The following is a 23318-nucleotide window of genomic DNA, read 5'->3' as shown; positions in this document are numbered from 1 at the left end:
CTGATTATATTGAATTTGCGTAGGACTAAAACTGACTTCATATACAAGGTTCATATCTAATATCTCTAATTAAGTATGAATGAGTCCCAGTCTATCACAACTTCGAGCAGTTTATGCCAAATATACTACAATTAATACTATGCAAATATACAAATAATGTGTATTCTTTGACACCACTCTAAAGTTTGTTCTACAACAACATTTGGTCTAACCAAAGATACCTTACAATCAAGCTATTCACTTTTCTCTTCAACATTATCCTTTATTTATTTTTTAATTTCACCAAATCAACCAAACATCCTATCAAACAATATATATACATATGAAACCTCCATGCTCTACTACAAAAACAACAAGAAGATTAAATTTCTAAAGAAAAAGATTTCATTTTTTTGGGGTATAAAATGGGTGCTATTGGAAGATTATTTCTTGTCTCTATAATTGCATTATGTCTCCTCCATAATGTTTCAGCTGCAACCAGGCATTACAAGTTTGAAGTAAGCATATTATTAATTATTATAGTTTCATTCATTTTTATTAATTATTATAGTTTCATTCATTTTTATATAATGGGATTTAACTTATACATAATGACATTACTACAAAAGTTACACTATTTGCATATTTTAACATGTTGTAACTAGTAATTAAGTTATACCAATATCCTTATTTTCTAGGTTACGAATCTCATTAATTAATTTATTATGTAAGGTACTATTTCTTGTCATTTTTTTAAGTGTAAGAATTCTTTTAATTTACATTATCAGTGTACATAACTTAATTATTTCATATTTTGGATTTAATCAGATCAAATTGCAAAATGTGACAAGACTATGCCACACCAAAAGTATGGTTACAGTAAATGGAAAATTTCCAGGACCTCGTATCGTTGCAAGGGAAGGTGATCGTCTTGAAATCGAAGTGATCAATAATGTCCAAAACAACATCTCCATCCACTGGTATATATACATAAAAAAATAATTTGATTATCTTCTTACGCGATTCAACGAGTAATCGATATTTTTATTCTTATAATAGGCATGGAATTCGGCAAATTCGTAGTGGATGGGCAGATGGACCAGCATATGTAACACAATGTCCAATTCAAATTGGCCAAAAATATGTGTATAATTTCACTATAATTGGTCAAAGAGGAACTTTTTGGTGGCATGCACATATTTCATGGTTGAGATCAACTCTTTATGGTCCTATTATTATTCTTCCTAAGAAAAATAATCCTTATCCATTTACCAAACCTTACAAAGAAGTTCCCATCATCTTTGGTAATTATAATTAATTTAAGTCATTATATTATAATTATTATTAATTAATTTGTCTAATGTTATCAAAATTTATTAATACTAATGTCATATAGGGGAATGGTTCAATGGTGACACTGAGGCTATAATTTCTCAAGCTTTACAAACAGGTGGAGGTCCTAATGTTTCTGATGCTTATACTATCAATGGACTTCCTGGCCCTTTGTATAATTGCTCCACAAAAGGTAATATTTTTTCGTCTGTTCTAAAATGAATGACACAAAAATAGAGTACACGTGTACATGATGACTCAATTTATTTCAATTTACTATAGATTGTTCGACTTTCCAAATAATAATTATACACTTTTTTTTATACAGATACTTTTAAATTGAAGGTGAAGCCTGGAAAAACTTACCTTCTTCGATTGATCAATGCTGCACTTAACGATGAACTTTTCTTCAGTATCGCGAATCATACTCTCCAAGTTATCGATGCTGATGGTGTTTATGTTAAACCCTTTGAGACAAATACAATTATTATTACACCAGGACAAACACATAATGTTCTTCTCAAAACTAAACCTCATTTTCCTAATGCCAAATTTTACATGTTAGCTAGGCCATATGTAACAGGTCCTGGCACATTTGACAACTCTACTGTTGCTGGAATTTTAGAATATGAATCAAAATCAAAACATCATTTGAAAAATCTACCAATCTTTAAACCATCATTACCATCTCTCAACGATACGATTTTTGTCACCAATTTTACAAGTAAATTGAGGAGTCTCGCGACTCCTCAATTTCCTGCTAATGTACCTCTGAACGTCGATAGACATTTGTTTTTCACAATAGGTCTTGGAACAAGTCCTTGTGATCAAAATAAAACATGTCAAGGACCTAATGGTACAAAATTCTCAGCTTCAATCAACAATGTGTCATTTATATTACCTACTACAAATGCACTTCTCCAATCTCATTTTTTTGGACAATCTAAAGGTGTATATAAACCTGATTTTCCTTATAGTCCTTTACATTGGTTTAATTACACTGGAAACCCTCCAAATAACACTCTTGTTAATAATGACACAAAACTTATGGTTTTACCATTTAACACAAGTGTGGAGCTAGTAATGCAAGATACAAGTATTCTTGGTCTTGAAAGTCATCCTCTTCATCTTCATGGATTCAACTTCTTTGTTGTTGGACAAGGGTTTGGGAATTATGACCCTAATAAGGATCCATCAAATTTCAACCTTGTTGATCCTATTGAGAGGAACACTGTGGGTGTCCCTTCTGGTGGTTGGGTTGCTATTCGATTTCTAGCAGATAATCCAGGTAATAATCTAAGAATTTGCTTTCGAAAAGTCTAGTATTATCAAGTCATTTTAATCAGTTTTGAAAAGAATGACATATTTTTATATTTAGTGACAATATAACTTTGAGATACCTATTTTACCCTTAATGAAAGTGATTTATAATGACATACATATCTATGACTTAAATTCTATCATCAGTCAAACATCATCACCTAAATTAGAACGGATCGGATAAAGTGTAGAATATATAATGCTAATAATGTATGATGTTGTTTGTTAATAGGAGTATGGTTTATGCATTGTCACTTGGAAGTTCACACAAGTTGGGGATTGAAAATGGCATGGTTGGTTCAAGATGGAAAACTTCCAAATCAAAAGTTGCCTCCTCCACCAATGGACCTCCCCAAGTGTTGAGAATTTAATTTCATGCAATTTTTGTACCTCATTGTTTTTCCTTGACTTTTAATGTTTCTTCATTTTATTTTTATTATTTGATTACATGAGAGAGAGAATATATTTGTAATTCAAAATACTGAGAAATTTGGAATCAATAATGAGAATTATTACCTTCCTTTTGAATCATTTTAAAAGAATTTCATACAAAGTAATTGACATTTATTTCCTTTAAAAGCACATGAAAATAGATTATAAACTTAAGATGGTAAAATTTATTTGTAATTTTGAACCATTGATTTTCCCTTTTCTCTTTCTTCTTATCTTCTCATCTTCCAATATTATCTTTTTTCTATATTATTGTATACAGTTGAAATATGCATAACATACTCTGAAATATCTTAACATACATAAAATTTACAAGACATATACAAACAGCATACAATAAATATACAAACTTGTATGTAAAGTGCTAAAACCTTTACTAAGATTAATTCGTTTGTCATTAGATCCAATGTCGATTATAGGTTTTATTTAGCGACTCAGAAGGCATTGAAGGGGATCGATCTCGAGTCATCTGTAGATGACCACCCTCCAAATCAACTGAGCCATCCCAAAAGACCACCTCATTGTTAGTCGACTAAAATAACAAAAAACTTACAATTTACCTCCCCCTTCTTGCTACGGAATTAGTTTCTTTCCGTTCTAGCTACATACCTGATTTTGGATCATGACATCGTTAGTTGAAGAATTTCGAATATAATTTTCTCGTTGAGTAGTTAATTGCATAAAACTTTGAGTCAAAATAATATCAATATAGGGAAGTGATCATTGCCACATTAATGTGTTAATTCTAATCTAATTTTAATTTTGTATATAATTATAAACAAAGTAATAGTTATTAATAACATACCAATTAACATCAATGTTGTTATTAGGTACACAACAATTGAAAAAAAAATGAACAACCGACAGCAACTAACATAATATGATGTTAAAGTACCCTATGTTTATTAACGGTTGGAGAATGAATGCAACTTATTAGCAACTTATAATTTGCCAATTTTCTGGTTCACAAAACTATTTATTTTCTTCACTTTATGTTAGACATGGGTATATATATAGTGCCGGAGCTAAAATTTTGATTAAAAAGTGTCAAAATATAAAGAAGTAAAATCGCGTAGAAGTGCTAATATGTGATATATATATATAAAATAATAATTTTATCTAGCTACACAGTGTAATTTTCTGAAGGAATGTCGGTCGACACCCTTTAATTATATGTGATTCCACCACTGAGTATTTGCTACCAATTTTTTTATATGTATTTTGAATCTATATTTAAGAAGACTTACACCTAAGATTTTGAATCTATATTTTGCTTATGTTAATTAGGAAGATTAATTTTTTTTATATATGTATAAAATAAATTATTTTACCCTATTCAATGCAATATAACTTTTCTATGAATAAAAAGTGGTTCAATCGAATCCTCTTTAAGTGCACGTGACTCCACCGGACAGGTGTATGCGCTTAGTTACAGATTCATCTGAACTCAATAATTTTGACTTTTGGACTCTATAAAAAAATTAAATAAATAAGTATAAGTAACTGATGTTGTACCCAATATATTTAATGAATTGTGGTAAAAAAAAAGAGTTTGAGCATGATCATATAAATTCAAATCCAACTAGTGAGGCTTACTCGAATGGTTAGGTCGGTTGAGGGTTCAAGTTACACTTGATTGATAAATGGAAATACCATTAATCCTTTTGATTAATTTTTTTTTTTCAAATTCCGATTCCGTCTCTATTCCTTTCCTTTTCTTCTTCTTTTTGTGCTTCTAAAGATATATCTACTATAGGTAAAATTATACGTACATTGGGATCTACTATATTCTTCATCTTTCTTTATAAAAAATCTAATACATATTTCTTTCACAATGAAATGAATATTCATATAATCGTATCTAATTATTTGGAATTGCGATAACATATTTCTTCTTAACAAAAGGAGGGGGAGAACCATGCTATAAAATATCTTGAATTGATATAAACACTCGATACGAATAAATATTTACGAATAACTATCACAAAAAAGTGAGGATAAAAAACACAATAAAAAAGGAATTAAGCATAAATACATGTATATAGTGATTTGGAGATTTCATTAAAAAAATAAATAAATTGTGGACTATGAATAAAATAATATAACAAAATAATTATCAGACTTTAACATCACTCAAAAGTATGGTTGAGCCAACACCCTATAGCTGGTCAATAATCCCCTATTTTAATTTTTAACCACCTATTTGACCAAACACTCATCACAATATATATAAATCTTCCATTTTATTCATTAATTACCATCCAAAAACAACTAAGATTTCAATTAATTTTCCACCAATATCTCTCAACAAAAAACAAACCAACAAAAAAAAAACAATTTAACACACATGGAGTTTTCTTTTCTAAAGACTTATAATCTCTTTTTGTTGGCACTATTTTTCTTGGTTTTAGTTGATACACTAACACTTGCAAAACATGAAGGGATTACAAGGCACTACAAGTTTAATGTATATATGTCATATTTAATTATTTCATAGTGCATTAGCAATTTTGTTTCATTTTAATTTATTTTTTTCAATTTGATTAATGCAGATTCAAATGCAAAATGTGACAAGATTGTGTCAAACAAAGAACATTGTGACAGTGAATGGGAAGTTTCCAGGGCCAAGAATTATTGCAAGAGAAGGAGACAGACTTGTTATTAAGGTTGTTAACAATGTTCAACACAATGTCACCATTCATTGGTATGTTATAACAATTACTTTTACAATTTGGAAGCTAATTCATTTCTTAATACTATTTTCATTTCTACAAAATGAGTTTACTAAAGCAATTATCAAAGGATTGTATACACTAACAATGAGTTCGATTTTTCTAATGGTCACTCAACTAATTAACAATTATTATTTCAGAGGGAGGTCACCTTCTTCTAGATTTCAAGTTTTCTTCAACAAAAGAATATCATGACTTCTAAGATAATAACTATTAGTTGAGTGACACTACAAGAAATTAAGAATATTGCGGCAATAATATAATTATCTCTATTATATTTAGCGTCAATAATATAATATGAATATTTATAAGCAACACATATTTATATAACGCTACAACAAAAAATAATTTTTAGTGACAATAAATATACTCATTAACAAAATGTGCTAAAGCCTTTACCGATATTAGTTAATTGTCATTGGATCCAACGTCATTATAGGCTTTAGGTACATTTACAAAGAGTGATAATTACCGTCAAAAATACATATTTAGCAGTAATAAAACTATTGCCATTAATTAATTGTCGCTAAATATCATTTTTGATATAGTGTAAATGCCGCTAAAGACTTCAATTCTGGATAAAATGACATTAACTCAATTGCCTATAAATATTTTTGTAGTAATAAATATTGCCGCTAAAAGAAAATTTTCTTACAACTAAATGTCTCTTTTGCTATAGTGTGACAATATGAGAAATCAACTACACTAACAATGCAAAGAATGTTTACCCTATTAGTGTATTTTAACTTGTTGTAGGTAGACAACAACATGCTTTGATTATTTTCTAGGTTACTAATACAAATACCTCTAGCTATATGTACTTATCATTTAGGTGATATGAAATATAAAATGCCTACATTATCGACGTGTAGAAGTTAAACTCCACCAAATAGTATGTATAGCTTGCGTACGACTCTATCTAATGTGCCTAGTCTAAAAATTTCTATCGCACTGTCAGTTCATAAAAGTTAAACTCATTTATCAAAAGCTAAATATTTGTGTATTACATGTCTCTAGGCATGGAGTGAGACAACTAAGAAGTGGATGGGCAGATGGACCTGCTTATATTACACAATGCCCAATTCAGAGAGGGCAAAGTTATGTGTATAATTTCACTATTATTGGTCAAAGAGGAACTTTATTTTGGCATGCTCACATTTCATGGCTAAGAGTAACACTCTATGGACCTATTGTTATTCTTCCAAAGAAAGGTGTTGCTTATCCTTTTCCACAACCCTTCAAGGAAGTCCCAATTCTTTTTGGTATATGACACTCATAGCAACACTGATTTCTCAGATGTTCATTCAATTAATAGTTATTATCTCAGAAAGTCAATTTTTTTTGTGATTCTCATAATGTATTTGGATTTTAGGTGAATGGTGGAAGGCAGATACAGAGAAAATAATTAATCAAGCCCTTCAAACAGGAGGACCTCCAAATATTTCTGATGCTTATACCATCAATGGTCTACCTGGACTTCTCTACAATTGTTCTGCTAAAGGTAAATATTTCAAAATAATTTAAGTTTTATATACAGATAGTGTAATTTTATCTTACTATAGTAAGTTTGCTTGTCATTTTTATCAAAGTTATCGATTAACGTTTTCCTATTCATAGGTTTGTATCAACTAAGTCTTTGTCTACTTACCACGAGTATTTTTCACATTAGAGTGCCTAAATGCTTATCATTCTTGCCTTCTAAACTTCTTTATATCGAGGGATGAGTTCTTGTGCATATCATAGAGACTTGCTTGTGATTACCTTATAAATGATCTGATTGTATAAATATATTTAACATCGTCAACACTTTTGCAAGATTCAACAAAACAAGACTTTGTCACATAGTTTTCTTGTAAAAATAGAAACTTAATTACTTTCATATGTGTTGCAGATACATTCAAATTGAAGGTGAAACCAGGGAAAACATATCTACTAAGAGTAGTCAATGCTGCACTAAATGATGAACTTTTTTTCAGTATAGCAAATCATAACCTTACTGTTGTAGAAGTTGATGCTGTTTATGTGAAACCATTCAACACAAACATAATTCTTATAACACCAGGACAAACCACAAATATCCTCTTGAAAACCAAACATTTTCATCCTAATGCCACCTTCCTCATGTCAGCTCGGCCTTACGCGACTGGTCCTGCTTCCTTTGACAATTCCACCACCACTGGAATATTAGAATATCATAAACCCTCTAACAATACTAAAAAGAGCAACATATTTCCTCTGTTGAAACCAAAACTCCCTATATTCAATGACACAACTTTTGCTACAAGTTTTGTCAAGAAAATCAGAAGCTTAGCCAACGCGAAGTTTCCAGCCAATGTACCTAAAAAAGTTGATAAACAGTTTTTCTTCACTGTTGGATTAGGATTGAATCCATGTCCTAAGAATCAAACATGTCAAGGACCAAATAACACTAAATTGGCAGCTTCTGTTAACAACGTATCGTTTGTTCAGCCAAATGTAGCTCTACTTCAATCACACTATTTTAACCAATCTAAAGGAGTTTATACAACAGATTTTCCAGTCAATCCGCCGTTTAAATTCAATTACACAGGAAATCCACCAAACAATAGTTTTGTTACCTCAGGCACAAAAGTTGTGATGTTGCCTTTTAATACTAGTGTGGAATTAGTTATGCAAGATACAAGTATTATAAGCGCCGAAAGTCATCCACTTCACCTTCATGGTTTCAATTTCTTTGTGGTTGGACAAGGATTTGGAAATTATAATTCTAGCAATGATCCTGCTAATTTCAACCTTGTTGATCCTGCTGAAAGGAACACTGTTGGTGTTCCGTCTGGAGGTTGGGTCGCCATTCGCTTCCTTGCAGACAATCCAGGTATTACACTAGATTTTAAGTTACATACATTGATAGTATCAAGCACTTTTACACGATTATTAGTACTATATGAGGCTTCATATGGAGTTACATGTAAAAATAAAGAGCATAATACAGAAACAAACACTCAAATTTTGAGCATGCACATCTAGACACCTCAACTCGTCTCCAATGTGTTAGTTGAATACTCCAACATCTACAAAATGATCATCTAGACAAATCCAAAATTTATGTGCTACATTAGCGTCAAGTGTCCACAAGACACAAAGGGGACGAGTTAGAGTCATGTTTAGTTGAGGTATCTAGATGTGTACTCTCAAAGTTACTTTGTATTACTTACTTATCAACTAAGGCCAAGTTTGAGTGTTTGTTACGTATTATGCCAAAAAAAAAGTTTCATTGTCCGCGTACAGAACATAAACTCATTAATTAAGTTAATGTTTGAATTGAAATATCTATTTTTTTGTTGATAACTTGTTGACATGATATTTTTGAATTTTTTAGGAGTATGGTTCATGCATTGTCATCTTGAAGTACACACAAGTTGGGGCTTGAAAATGGTTTGGATGGTAAATGATGGAAAAAGTCCTAAGCAGAAGTTACCTCCTCCACCAGCTGATCTTCCTAAATGTTGATCTTTCATATTATACTCTCTTAACAACATCTTTTATCTTTTTTGCTAATGCAGAAACTTTGTTTTGTTAATTTTTGTTCCCATTTTATTGATTTTTATTAGAGTAACCTTCATTCTTTCAAATTTTGTTGATGATACTAGGCTTGTAATAGAAGTGTAAAGATACATTACACAAAAACTGATGATATAACAAAGATGGTTCGTGAAATTTGATATTTATATCTACGATTCCTCTTTCATGATCATGGTCTACCTGATCGCTACAGAGGAAAGGCTCAGTCCAGGACCTACACGATTAGGGTCCAAGAAAAAAAGTTCTTCTTTTTCAAATCGATTAAAAAAGAAAGTACGTCATTCTCTTTTAAACGAAGGGAGTATTATGATATACCATACCAGAAGATGTGTATTGAAGTCTGTCCTCTGCATTTAACTTCTCTTACCTATAATTTTGGTCCACTTAATTGATAATAACATCATATGATGCCAGTGAAGAAAATGATATCCCAAAAAGTCATTGTTGGGCTTAATGAGGAAGTTAGAATAACTCACTTCCCATCCATGACTTTGGACTCCGAAACTCTGAGAAGTCTCACGTTGGGGGTAAAACGCAGGGGACTCGAACCCGAGCCATATTGGTTAAGGATGAAGGAATACTTACCACTACACCATAACCCTTGTTGGTAAAAAAATAAAATCCCATCTTACTCCACGTCTTATAGTTAACTGAAAACTTTCTTTTAAGAAAAAAAATGAAGGGAAAAAAGATAACAATATTATAGATCAAAGAACTATCATTCTAAGTGTACATTAGTCCATTATTTGTATTGTAACAATATACTTTTTATGTGGTTTCTAAATAGGAGTAATTTTTTTTTAAAAAGATGAAGAATCAGTGTCTGAATTCACACCAAACATTAGTTAGTTTGACCTTTATATTCCGAATCAAGCAACATAAACTGAAACAGAGGGAGTAGCAATACATGTCGACAACATTATAGATCAAAAGAAACCGGATCATTCTAAGTGTACATTAGTCCATTATTTGTATCGTAACAAACATTACATGCTTAATTGAAACGATATAGACAGTAAGAATTCACATAGTTAACACGAACTTGTTTGGAATTGAAGTACAGTTGTTGTTGCTGTTGGGATTGGAATCACAATTCATCAAGGCAATACAGAAAGAGTTCTAATCATGGACCAGTGAATGGAAGAGAGTTCGAATCGGTGGAGGGATATGAAAGTACTTTCTCTGGAGAAAATGATGAAGACATAGACAAGTGATGATCAAAACCTGGAAATGAAAAATAATGGGCAGAACTTTGTAACAATGACAACTCTGGCAATGGCGGAGGCACGATATCTTCCAAGTAAATTAAAACTTGCCTCATACTTCGCCTCCTTGTTGGTTCTGTCTGAGAGCAAACAAGTCCGAGTTTTAGTACCAATTCAACTTCCTCTTTAACATATTCATTCCCCAAATTTTGATCAATGGATTGAAGAATATCACCTCTACTCCAACAAGAAAATACGTAATCAACCAACACGATGTCCTCATCCGATACTCGTGGATCTATTGGCCTTCTCCCACAAGCCACTTCAAGCAAAAATGCACCAAAAGCATATACATCACTAATGGTTGTGGCTTTGCCTGTTCTTGTCTGCTCAGGGGCAAGGTAACCTACAGTTCCAACTACATGTGTAGTGAGTGGATCGGTCCCGTGATCATACAATCTTGCTAGTCCAAAATCTCCTAATTTCGCGTTCAATTCACTGTCTAACAACACATTACTAGCCTTCACATCTCTGTGTATTACAACTTGTTCCCATTCTTCATGTAGATAGACTAGTGCTGATGCTACGCCTTTGATGACTCGAAATCTTTGGTTCCAACTGAGGGCACATATTGGTTTGTCATATAGGAACTTATCAAGACTTCCATTAGGCATGTATTCGTAAACCAAAAGCAACTCTCCTTTACGCCTGCAATATCCCAAAAGTTGCACTAAATTCCTGTGGCGTAGACGACCAATACTAACAATTTCTGCTACAAATTCCCTCAATCCTTGTTTTGAGTCATGAGACACCTTCTTAACTGCTACCTCAATTGAAGAAGTTGGTAATACTCCTTTGTAAACTCTGCCAAAACCGCCACAACCTAACAACTTTTTGTTAGCAAATCCCTTTGTCGCGATATAAAGATCTTTGTATTTGAACCGATGAGGTCCATATTCAAGCTCCCAATCTTCAAGCAATTCCGCAAACTTCCTCTTCCTTCCGACATAGTAAATCAACACAGAAAAGGCTATTACTACAACAACTGCTGATATCATTGGCAAAGCAACCAACAAAAGTTTAGATTGTTTCTTCGGTCCAACTCGAGGAAGCTTAGGAAGTCTAGCAAGATCAAGACCTTGAGCTATTCCATTCATTTCAAAGCTCCATCCTAGAACATATTGTGTTGAAACAACCGAGCCAGTCGATCCAGAGAAACCGATATGCATGGTTTCATTCAAGATTGGTGAAAGATCATACAACAATGACAAAAGTGGTACATTTGGTTTTGCTACATTCATTGGAGCCAGAGTTACATTAATTTGCTTAGCCACACCATCATAGTCCACCCAACCCTGCATTGGCTGACCACTAGCAAGAGTCATGTTATTGAATTTAACACCATAATAATAACCTGCTGTCTTTGATTCAACGGATTTCAATCCATTGATATCAATTCCAACATGGTTACCATCAATATCATTGAATTCTCTGTTCTGTAAAGTATCAAACTCGACCGCGAAAACATGGTTACTGACTCTCCCAGTAGTGTTATCATTGAACAGGCCTAAAAATGGGCTTGGAAGTGCATCTACTAGGCCACCAACAGGTGCAATTACAAAAGCCATACCATGACCAGGTAAAACAGAAGGCACAATAGCAAAGACAAAAGTGGTAGGAAAAGAGAAATTTGAACCATTTTGTAAGTTCTTGAAATTAATTGGTGTAGGATAAAAAGCATGCCCCTTTTGTAGCCTAGAAGTATTTGTTAACTCTAATAAGCCATTTGATGTAAATTGTGCTATGCCATCAAGACTCAAATTTGCTCTATTGAACCCATTGTAAATGAATCCAAAGTCTTCAGAATTTGTAACAACAAAAAGAGCAGACACAATCAAGGACACAATCTTGAAAAACATGGCTAATTTTTTTTTTCAAGAATTCATAAGAAGATGTGATGATTGGAATAATTATGAATACCCTTTAAGACAAATTCATATTTTTTTTCTTCACTATGGTCCTAAACTTAAATTTCGTGGTTTGTGATAAGTGACAAAATTAAAGTAGTCAAATTTCGTGGGCATGTATTTTTCTCCATTTCCACACTATATGACAAGGGAACTTTTTTTTTCGTTAGTTGTGTGGAAAGAATATGTGACTATTTTCATACCAATGAAGACGTTTAAGTTAGATTTTAGTCTGGTGGTGGTAATAGTAAGTCAAGTCAATGACCACGTAGCAAAGAATATATGAATAGAGAGTTTTTTTTTTAGCAAATTTACCACTAGACAGGGTGTCGCTCTGTTTAGCGGTCTTTTATTAAAAATAAAAAGATATGGATATAGATAGGGATGGCAATGGGGCGGTGCGTGTTGAGCTTAACCCGCAAATTTTTTAATCCACTCCGCATAACAAGTCTTTTCATTTTCAACCTACCCCGCATGAACCCGCCCCGCATAATTGTTTTAATATTTTCTTTTTCTAGTTGTGTTTGATACTAAAAATAAAATTCATAAAAATAAATTCATTTTTTCATTAAGTTGTATTAATTTAATAGGATAGTGACTTAATATTTTGTTTTTTAGAGGTCAATTGGGAAACATGTAAGAAATTATATTATTTTTTATTGAACCATTTTCATTTATTATCTTGAATATTTTAGTAGCTTTAATGAAATTATCTTTAATAAATAATGATCTATCACTCTTATAACATGTAAAAAGTTAAAATTAAGTATGAACCTACATAAAATCACATATACCCGCAACCCGCCCCGCCCCGCCCCACATTAATTTTTAAAAAACCCACTTCAACCCGTCCCGATCGGCCCCGCCCCACGCAACCTTAAACCCGCCACACCCCACATATAGCCTTAAACCCCTCCCCCCATTGCCATCCCTAGATATAGATAAGTACAAGCAAGGGGCTATACTCACATTATCAATTCTAATAAGGTAACTAACCTTTACTAACCAACAAATATGAAGAAAAATAGAAAATAAGAGCTAAAAAGAACAAGGTATTTAATAGAGAGGCATTTTTTAGTTCAATTATCTTAACATTCAATTTCATATTACTTGCTGCAACTAATAGTTAAACATTTTTTAAAATTAGCATAATATATAAATATTTTCTTTAACTTGGTCTCAACTCTCAACCAACATTTATGTCTTCAGTTTCGAATGTGCACAAGTAGCTAACTTATTGAAGGATTTCCCATTGCTGGCTTTGGTATTGCAGATTTTAGGCGTCCATTGATGTCAATGCCAACATATATATGGTTGTCCAATTCACGGTCAGGATCGATCCCATGACCATATAGCCTCGCGAGTCCAAAGTCTCCTAGCCTACTGTTTAGTTCACCATCCAACAAGACATTACTGGCCTTAATGTCACGTCCCGCCACAGACTCTAAGTCCGTGACATTAATGTCCCTATGAATCACTACATGGTCACATTCTTCGTGTAGGAAAAATAGTCCTGACGCTATGTTGTATTTTAAGTTTTGATGATTTAACAAACTATCGTACAAGGGACCTGGTCCAAAGAGTTTTCGTCCCACAGGACAAGTCAACTATGTACATCTGTAAAGCTGCAGTTCCTGCAGTGGTTGGTGGGCACTGCAGCAGAGGTGCTGCAGCGGGAGACGTCCTTAACCAATGGCACGCTCCTGGGTTTTGAAGAACTTTTCTCATACACAGCAAAGGGACCTGATCAAGTGTTGCAGTTTCTTCAGTTGTTCTTTGAGTTCAATGTTGTGGGCAGTCATATTGTAGATCTACTCCTATGATATAAAGGATTGTAGATCGCGTCTCCTGTTATTATTGTGATTTGAGTTTGTGGCTAGAGTTAGCCGTGATGTACTGTTGAAGTCTATATTAGCTAGAGTTAGTTGATATAGTGGGCAATAGAGTTATTGCTTTGTCTCTTGTACTAGAGGGGTTACAAGGTGTGTAGGATTAAGTGTTTAATTCGTTGTAAGTACTCGAGTCTGTATTTACGAGTTGCTTGAAGTTAGTGGAGCTTCGAGAAATCTTGTGTGACAGGTTGTGGTTTTTCCTCCCTTCTGTACCTAACTTTTTCAAAAATGAAAAAGTTGTTTGAACCACTCAAATAGAGTTTGGGGAGAGGCTTTAATTTGTTTAGTTAACACTGAAAACACAGATCTCAAGGAGAAATTGAAGAAAACTCTTGAGTCAATTTCTAGGATCATTAAACAAGCCAACTTTTTGGACTTCAATTAGCAGATCATGTCAGTTCATGAGCCTGGAATTGTGATAAGAAAATTACTAGGCAATCCTTGTCGACGAGTTGCCTAAACTTCCAAGCAAGGTAACTGAAAAATCAAATGGTAGCTCTACTGGAAGCAATGGAAGTAACATACAAGCAAATTCTTGTGTGAGTGCATGTCAATTATTAGTTGACTACATGTATGCTACTAAGTTGAAGTCAAAAATTGATAAGAAAATTAAGCTTGAATTAAAAAGAAAGTGCATTTCCATCTTATTTGAGGTGCAGCAGTATAGAGATTCAATTAAAACTAAGATGAGGTGCTAACCATGATTACAACTTACAAGTTAAAGTTACTAACATATTTAATGTAAGAATCATCGGCCACCAGAGAGAAAGGAGTCTGTTACAGATGGAGAGCGGGAATGTGCATTCATCGAAGATGAATAGGACGTGACAAAATCATCAAAACCTCCGTGATGGTCAAACGTTAGGCCAGCTGATGAAATACCGAGTGATGATAACTCTGGTAAGGCCACAACACCATCTAAGAACAACAAAATTTGTCGCATGGTTGGCCTATACGAGGGCTCTGAATGAGAGCAGAACAAGCCTAGCTTTAAGACCAACTCCACTTTCCCTGGAATAAAATCAATCCCTATGTTTGGATCAACAGCCTCAAGAATATTACCCCTATTCCAACATGAGAACACCCAATCGACTAAAATCAGATCATCATCGTCTTGTCTTGGCTCTATTGGCCTCCTACCACAGGCAACTTCAAGCAGAAAAGCCCCAAAGGAAAATACATCACTACTAGGCGTTGCCCTGCCAGTTCTAGTATGCTCTGGTGCAAGGTAACCAAGAGTACCAACGACACGAGTAGACTGAGGATCGGTACCATGACTATATAGCCTCGCAAGTCCAAAGTCTCCTAGCCTACCATTTAGTTCACCATCCAACAAGACATTACTGGCCTTAATGTCCCTATGAACCACTACATGGTCACATTCTTCGTGTAGGAAAAATAGTCCTGATGCTACACCTCTAATAACTCTGAATCTTTGGTTCCAATCAAGGGTGAATCTTGGTTTGTTGTACAAATACTTGTCTAGACTTCCACCAGACATGTATTCATAAACCAAAAGCAACTCTCCTTTCCGCCTGCAATAACCCAAAAGTGGTACTACATTCCGGTGTTGTAGACGACCTATGATCACAATCTCCGAAACAAATTCCTTCATCCCTTGTCTTGACTCATGAGATATCTTCTTTACAGCTATCTCAAGATTGGTGATAGGCATCACTCCTTTGTAAACTTTTCCGAATCCTCCAGCTCCCAACAGCTCCTTTTCTCTGAATCCTTTAGTGGCAGTGTACAAATCTTTGTACATGAACCTTTGTGGTCTGTACTCGCGTTCCCAATCTTCAAGAAGTTCTTCATACTTCTTCCTTCTTACATAATAAACCACCATTGAGGTTGCTACAACAAGTAAAACCAAAGAGATTAATGGCAAACCAATCTTTACAAATCTTGATGTCCCTTTGCGTCCAAGACGAGGAAGATTAGGAAGTTGAGAGAGTTCTTGAGCTTTCCCATTTATCTTGAAGCTCCATCCCAAGATATAATGATGTGTTGGGACTGAACCAATTGATGATGAAAAACCAACATACATGGTCTGATCAAGAATCGGCGAAAGATCAGTTTTCAAAGACAAAAGTGGATTAACTGGTTTTTCCACATGTAATGGAGCTACTGTTACATTAATTTGCGTAGTGCTGCCATCATAATCCACCCAAACTTGCATTGGCTGACCACTTATCAAAGTCAAATTATGAAACAAGCCAGTATTATCAAAATAACCTGCTGTTTCAACTGCTACAGACCTTAATCCATTTATATCAATTCCAACATGATTGGCATTGATATCACCAAATTCTTCGCTGTAGATTGTATCGAGCTCAACTCCAACAACATGGTTTGATCTATCCCCATTATTAGTTGAGTTAAAAAGGCCAAGATAGTGGTATGCCAAAGCTCCTTGAATTCTTCTCTGTGGCGCGATAACAAAAACCAGTCCATGACCACTCAAAATTCCATAATCAGACCTTATGGCAAACACAAATGTTGTGGAGAATGAAACTGCAGTACCATTAGTTGAATTCTTGAAATGAATTGGATTTGGATAGAAAGCATGGCCCTGATCTTGTGTTTCAGAATCTGTTAACAGCAAAAGGCCATCGGGCGTAAACTCTGCTATGCCATCCAAGCTAAGATTCCTTGATTGGAATCCATTGTAAATGAATGCATCAACTTCACAAGAAGCTGGTGCAATACCAACTAAGAAGAGAGCTACTAGTATGACAAGATTGAACAACATTGCCAATATTTTCTTGATTGAGAGATAATATTGTGATTTGTGACCATATAAAGCTAATTTGTTCAACTGTTTATACATTTCTTGATATGACAAAAAAATGATCTTTTTAATCCATTTTTTCTGTAGCAGTCCAAAAATGTTGCTTAATATTTTCCAAGTCGTCTCAAGGAATACAAAAAAAGTCATCTATATACCAAGTTGGTCCATCTCACACTTGTACTCAAATTTTGATTACATAAGAAGAAAGGTCTATATTTTCAACTGCAGACTTTTTATTCAAATGGCAAGTGGCTAGAATTTAATTTCAATTGCTGTAGTGTTCTCATGTTTGGTTGAATAAGATTTACATAGTTGAATTTCAATAACATACTCAGTGTCATTCCACAAATGAGCCCCGAAGAGAGGATTGGATGTACGTAGGCTGTAGTGGCCACCCCACCTTGCTCCGTGGCAAATATACCGTGTGATATATGAAGTCACGAGAATTTAGTAATATTTGCTCAAATTTTGTATATGTATTAAAAAATTCATAAATATTTGATAGTAAATCTAATTGTATTTAACTTAAGATCGTTGTAGAAATGCATAAACTTTAAATTCTGGATCAACCCCTAATCTAGAGTACAATTAAAGCAATACTCCCTCTATCCCCATGATACACTTTTCCTTTTTTCGAGATTCAAAAACTTTAAATGACATTTTATAATAGATTTTTTCATCATATTACAATTTTTTTTTTTTAAAAGGTTAATTTTCCTATCATCTCTCATCTCAATTTATTTTAACCCCTCCCCAAAAGCTTCCACATTATGCTTTCTTGGGGACTCGAACTCACAATCTTAAGGTTGGAAGTGAGGAGTGCTTACCATCCGATCAATTCTCTCTTGTCCATCATATTGCAACTTATAGTACTTTTGATATAATTTTTGAGTATCTAACTTTTAACTTTTAAAATATTAGGTTCATCTAATCAAATTTAACTTCAAAGATTAGTCGTGAAAGGTTCCAGCCTAAATTAGAATGGTGGGTGTATTTGAATAGTTGACTTCACAAATAGATTGGACCTTGATAAGTACAGTAAAATGGTCATAATTCCTTCTTTTTAATTATTAAATAAAATGGTCGTTAGTGCACTATTGAAAGGGTGGTTCTTGGGTCGTAATCAAATTGAATTCCACAATGAAATTTCTTTTGGTTTCCCACCCAATGTCCCATTCGATCATACCCAAAATTTGAACTCGAGACCTCTTATTATAGGTGTAATTCCACAAAGACATAACATTCTTATATATATTTTATAAAAATCAGTTTATTTTAACTACTTTTCACTAATGAGTTGCATACGTTACAACAAAATGTTAACATGCCCGGAAGCCTACGCTTTTTACTTTTTCAAAATTTGCGGCACATAATGTAATAAATAAAAAAAGAGAGAGTCACAAATGACTAAATAATTATTTGAAGAAATTTATTTTAAGTGATTTGAAGCAATTTATGTGATAATTTTTTGTATTTTATGATATTATTGTAGTTATATTTAACTTTAAAATCAAAGATTATATAGGCAAATGCTTATGCCTCTTCAATTAGAAAAATACTTTCTATTTTTATTAGAATTTTTTATCATTATTTAAATGAAAATTAATGATGTATTACTGTGATCTTATATTATGAAAATTAATGATCGATTATAATATTTTTATTAGAAAAAAATGTGTTAAGAAAGAAAATAAACAACATAATTTATTAGGAATAAGACATTTCTAGCTCAAAAGTAATAGTGGGGACATTTTTGAATCAAAGTAGTAAGCGGGAACATTTTTGTTTGATTTTAGAGCATTTTCACGGTCTTTTATTTTTAGAATAATGACAAGTAAAAATGGACACAAAAAATAATTTGAGATAATTTGTAGAAAAATCACGATAAATAATACTTAAAATGTAGTAATTGAATCATGAGCTAAATAAAAGAAAATTTGCTTGAGTACATGCATCTACCAACATTTATTGGAATCGGAGTCTATTCAATGTGAAGTTGTTTTATGACCTTCCAATACATTTATGTCAAACTTTTGAATGTTTATTAATTAAATGTCTTGAGGTTCCTTTCATTTTTCAACACTCTTTTTTTAATTAATAAATCTTTATTTTTCTATCTTTAGTTTTTTCTTAGAGATCTTGTTGAACTTCTTGACTTTCATATTTAGTGAGTATATATAGTTGTTATCATTTACTTATTTTCCTTATCGATTTAATCGTTGACCCGTTAAAAGTTATTATTAGTCATGGTAATGCCTCAATTCCTAGTTGTTACCTAAATGTAAATCAAGTCTCTTTGTTCTACTGTTAAGTGAACTGTTTTTAACTTTCATTCAAGAGTGCTTACTTATTTTGCTTCCATTAGTCATGTTTTTTTTTTTATTTGAAGCAAAACTATGAACGAGAGTTAGCAATCATATTCTGGAATAGAAGTTTAGTAGGTCGATGAGACGATACATTTGGTACCAATTGCATATACTACACTGTAGTATCATGCCTGAACTACTTCACTGTTCAATGTTCATGAAATTGTTCAATCGTGCTTCGTGTGTAGACTAATTCAGCAGTACACTGAACAGCCATTGCTGAATCTCTGATTAGTATTTATTTAGCATTGGAAGTAAACAATAAGATCAGGATACCATGGCTGATATCTTAAGACATGTCACAATATGTTTCAGGTGTATGAATTACAATAATTTATCAGAAGTACATAATCACTAAAATCATGTTATATTTACCAGGATCAGTATATCAATATTCCACCAAAGAAGTTATGTCCAACTCACCATGAATCATCGGGGATCAGAAAGGAGTGATTCTGCTACAGATGAAGCGGGGGAATGTGCATTAACAGAAGAAGCTGGATACGACTTGATAAAATCATCAAAACCTCCGCGATGGTCAAATGTTAGACCAGCAGATGAAACACCGAGGGCTGATAACTCTGGCAAGGCCACAACACCATCTAAGAACAACACGTTTTGTCGCATGGTTGGCCTAAATGAGGGCTCTGAATGAGAGCAGAACAAGCCTAGACTTAAAACCAACTCCACTTGCCCTGGAACAAAATCATTGCCTAAGTTTGGATCAACAGCCTCAAGAATATTACCTCTATTCCAGCACGAAAACACCCAATCGACTAAAATCAGATCATCACCGGCTTGTCTTGGTTCTATCGGCCTCCTACCACAGGCAACTTCAAGCAGAAAAGCCCCAAAGGAAAATACATCACTACTAGGTGTTGCCCTGCCAGTTCTAGTATGCTCTGGTGCAAGATAACCAAGAGTACCAACGACACGAGTTGATTGAGGATCGGTCCCATGACCATATAGCCTCGCGAGTCCAAAGTCTCCTAGCCTGCCATTTAGTTCACCATCCAACAAGACATTACTAGCCTTAATATCCCTATGAATCACTACATGGTCACATTCTTCATGTAGGAAAAATAGTCCTGATGCTACACCTCGAATGACTCTGAATCTTTGGTTCCAATCGAGGGTGAGTCTTGGTTGGTCGTATAAATACTTGTCTAGACTTCCATTAGACATGAATTCATAAACCAAAAGTAATTCCCCTTTTCGCCTACAATAGCCCAAAAGTGGTACTACATTCCTATGTTGTATACGGCCTATACTTACAATCTCCGAAACAAATTCCTTCATCCCTTGTCTTGATTCATGAGATATCTTCTTTACAGCTATCTCAAGTTTGGTTACAGGCATCACTCCTTTATAAACTTTACCAAATCCTCCAGCTCCCAACAGCTCCTTTTCTCTGAATCCTTTAGTAGCAGTGTACAAATCTTTATAACTGAACCTTTGCGGTCTATACTCACGTTCCCAATCTTCAAGAACTTCTTCATACTTCTTCCTTCTTACATAGTAAACCACCACTAAGGTTGCTACAACAATTGAAACCAAAGAGATCACCGGTAAACCAATCGTTACAAATCTTGAAGTCCCTTTGCGCCCAACACGAGGAAGACTAGGAAGTTGAGAAAGTTCTTGAGCTTTCCCATTTGCCTTAAAGCTCCATCCCAAGATATAATGATGTGTTGGGACTGAACCAGTTGATGATGAAAAACCAACATACATAATCTGATTAAGAATCGGCGAAAGATCATATTTCAAAGCCAAAAGTGGACTAACTGGTTTTTCCATATGTAAAGGAGCTACTGTCACATTGATTAGCTTAGTTCTGCCATCATAATCCACCCAAACTTGCATTGCCTTGCCACTAATCAGAGTAAAGTTGTTGAACAAACCAGTATCATCAAAATAACCTGCTGTGTGATTTGCTACAGACCTCAATCCATTTATATCAATTCCAACATGATTGTCATTCATATCACCAAAATCCGCGCTATATATTGTATCAAACTCAACTCCAACAACATGGTTTGATTTATCCCCATTATTACTTGAGTTAAAAAGGCCAAGATAGTGGTTTGCCAAAGCCTTCTGAATTCCTCTCTGTGGCGCGATAACAAAAACTAGTCCATGACCATCCAATGGTGGATAATCAGACGTTATCGCGAACACAAAGGTTGTAGAGAATGAAAATGCATTACCATTAGGTGAATTCTTGAAATGAATTGGATTTGGATAGAAAGCATGGCCTTGATCTTGTGTTTTGGAATCGGTTAACAACAAAAGACCATTGGATGTAATATTAGCAATGCCATCTAAGCTAATATTACTTGATTTGAATCCATTGTAAATGAATCCATCAACTTCACAAGAAGTTGGTACAAAGAAGAGAGACACTAGTATGACAAAATTTAACAACATTGGTAATATTTTCTTGATTGAGAGAAAATATGCTAATTTGTTCTATTGTTGAGTGCCACAAAAATGAGAAAATTAATAAATGTAGGAAGGTATGTCCAAGTCTTCTATAGTATCTATCTAAAAATAATACTATATGGCAAGTCTTCTAAAGTAATCCAAAAAAATTCACTTACCAAGTGGTCCAATTATTTGGACTACATGTGGAAAGGTCAATATTTTCTTATTGGTGGGTTCGATTTGATTTTTATATATTATCTATTATCGATTCGTAAATATGATGAGCTAATAATCATTGGTGTTCGATTAATTAGTTAATCGACAATTACCAAGTTGGTTCAACATACTTGGACTATATGAGAGGAAAGGTCTATATTTTCGATTAGGGTGGCTTATTGGTTTATTAGATTCGAGTTTATATATTATCTAGGAAAAAGACTTAAACATGCCATTATATTTTGAGAAATTGGATCATTTATGTCATTTCTGTTAAAGAAAAGATTTATTCATGTCATTATTCATGTCATCATAATTGGCCACATGTAAAAAATGGTTTTGTAAAACCAAAAGTGTTTTCAGTTAAAAAATAATGGCATGGATAGGACTTTTCTAAAACGGAAATAGCATAAATGAGCCAAAATTTTTAATGGATGACATAAATAAGTCTTTTTCTCAAAATTTGGTGGCATATTTGAGCTTTTTCCCTATTACCTATTATTGATATATATAAACATACTAATTGAATAACTAAATTCATAAGATAATTATTATTAATTTTCAGTTAATCGATAATTACCAAGTTGGTTCAATATAATTGGACTACATGAGAGGAAAGGTCTATATTTTCAACTACAGACTTTTTCTTCAAATGTCATTAGTTTCAATTGTTTTAGCAAATGTAGTAAAATACATTTAATAAATTAGATATGGAGTATACAAACTAAAGATATTTCCTAATATAATAAATGCATTTGAATTTGAATAAATTATAATTAATGATAGGTGTATCTGATGCCAACCACTCAATAAATATAGTACTACAAAAATTGATGACCCTCTTTGAAAGGTACTGAAAAATAATAATGTCAGCAAGTGGCAAGAATTTAATTTCATTTGTGTTGGATCGAGCTGTAAACATATGAGTTCACGTTATGGGAGTATGTAGTATGAAATTTATTGAATATTTAAAGTTATTTTATAGTGAATTCAATTATTTTTTATTTTATTAATAATTTTTTTTAATTTTCATTTGAAAAAGATTAAGAAATACAAATACTTTTTATTTTATTATATATATAT

At 33.3% G+C, this 23318-nt stretch overlaps 5 protein-coding genes across 5 annotated transcripts; 2 read left to right on the top strand and 3 right to left on the bottom strand.

The window, feature by feature from the left end:
- The first annotated feature begins 361 nt into the window (after positions 1-361).
- LOC102593968 (laccase-17-like) lies at positions 362-3118 on the top strand. Its single transcript, XM_006363039.2, has 6 exons — positions 362-497; positions 808-959; positions 1039-1283; positions 1376-1504; positions 1640-2599; positions 2864-3118. Exons 1-6 carry the CDS (start codon positions 405-407, stop codon positions 2992-2994), a joined length of 1710 nt encoding a protein of 569 aa, XP_006363101.1. The 5' UTR covers positions 362-404; the 3' UTR covers positions 2995-3118.
- Positions 3119-5379: 2261 nt separating this feature from the next.
- Positions 5380-9368, top strand: LOC102593643 (laccase-4-like). Its single transcript, XM_006363038.2, has 6 exons — positions 5380-5548; positions 5634-5785; positions 6831-7075; positions 7186-7314; positions 7705-8667; positions 9172-9368. Exons 1-6 carry the CDS (start codon positions 5429-5431, stop codon positions 9300-9302), a joined length of 1740 nt encoding a protein of 579 aa, XP_006363100.1. The 5' UTR covers positions 5380-5428; the 3' UTR covers positions 9303-9368.
- Positions 9369-10252: 884 nt separating this feature from the next.
- On the bottom strand, positions 10253-12567 carry LOC102584362 (L-type lectin-domain containing receptor kinase IV.1-like). Its single transcript, XM_006363011.2, has one exon. It carries the CDS (start codon positions 12496-12498, stop codon positions 10498-10500), a length of 2001 nt encoding a protein of 666 aa, XP_006363073.1. The 5' UTR covers positions 12499-12567; the 3' UTR covers positions 10253-10497.
- Positions 12568-15035: 2468 nt separating this feature from the next.
- On the bottom strand, positions 15036-17251 carry LOC102584042 (L-type lectin-domain containing receptor kinase IV.1-like). The gene has a single exon (XM_006363010.2). The coding sequence runs from the start codon at positions 17188-17190 to the stop codon at positions 15187-15189; it is 2004 nt and encodes a 667-aa protein (XP_006363072.1). The 5' UTR covers positions 17191-17251; the 3' UTR covers positions 15036-15186.
- A 2641-nt stretch (positions 17252-19892) lies between these two features.
- On the bottom strand, positions 19893-22090 carry LOC102593319 (L-type lectin-domain containing receptor kinase IV.1-like). Its single transcript, XM_006363037.2, has one exon. It carries the CDS (start codon positions 22020-22022, stop codon positions 20025-20027), a length of 1998 nt encoding a protein of 665 aa, XP_006363099.1. The 5' UTR covers positions 22023-22090; the 3' UTR covers positions 19893-20024.
- Positions 22091-23318: the final 1228 nt, after the last annotated feature.

Source organism: Solanum tuberosum, unplaced genomic scaffold, assembly GCF_000226075.1.
Source record: "Solanum tuberosum cultivar DM 1-3 516 R44 unplaced genomic scaffold, SolTub_3.0 scf00409, whole genome shotgun sequence".
Classification (NCBI taxonomy): domain Eukaryota; kingdom Viridiplantae; phylum Streptophyta; class Magnoliopsida; order Solanales; family Solanaceae; genus Solanum; species Solanum tuberosum.
This window is presented reverse-complemented; position numbering and strand designations above follow the sequence as displayed.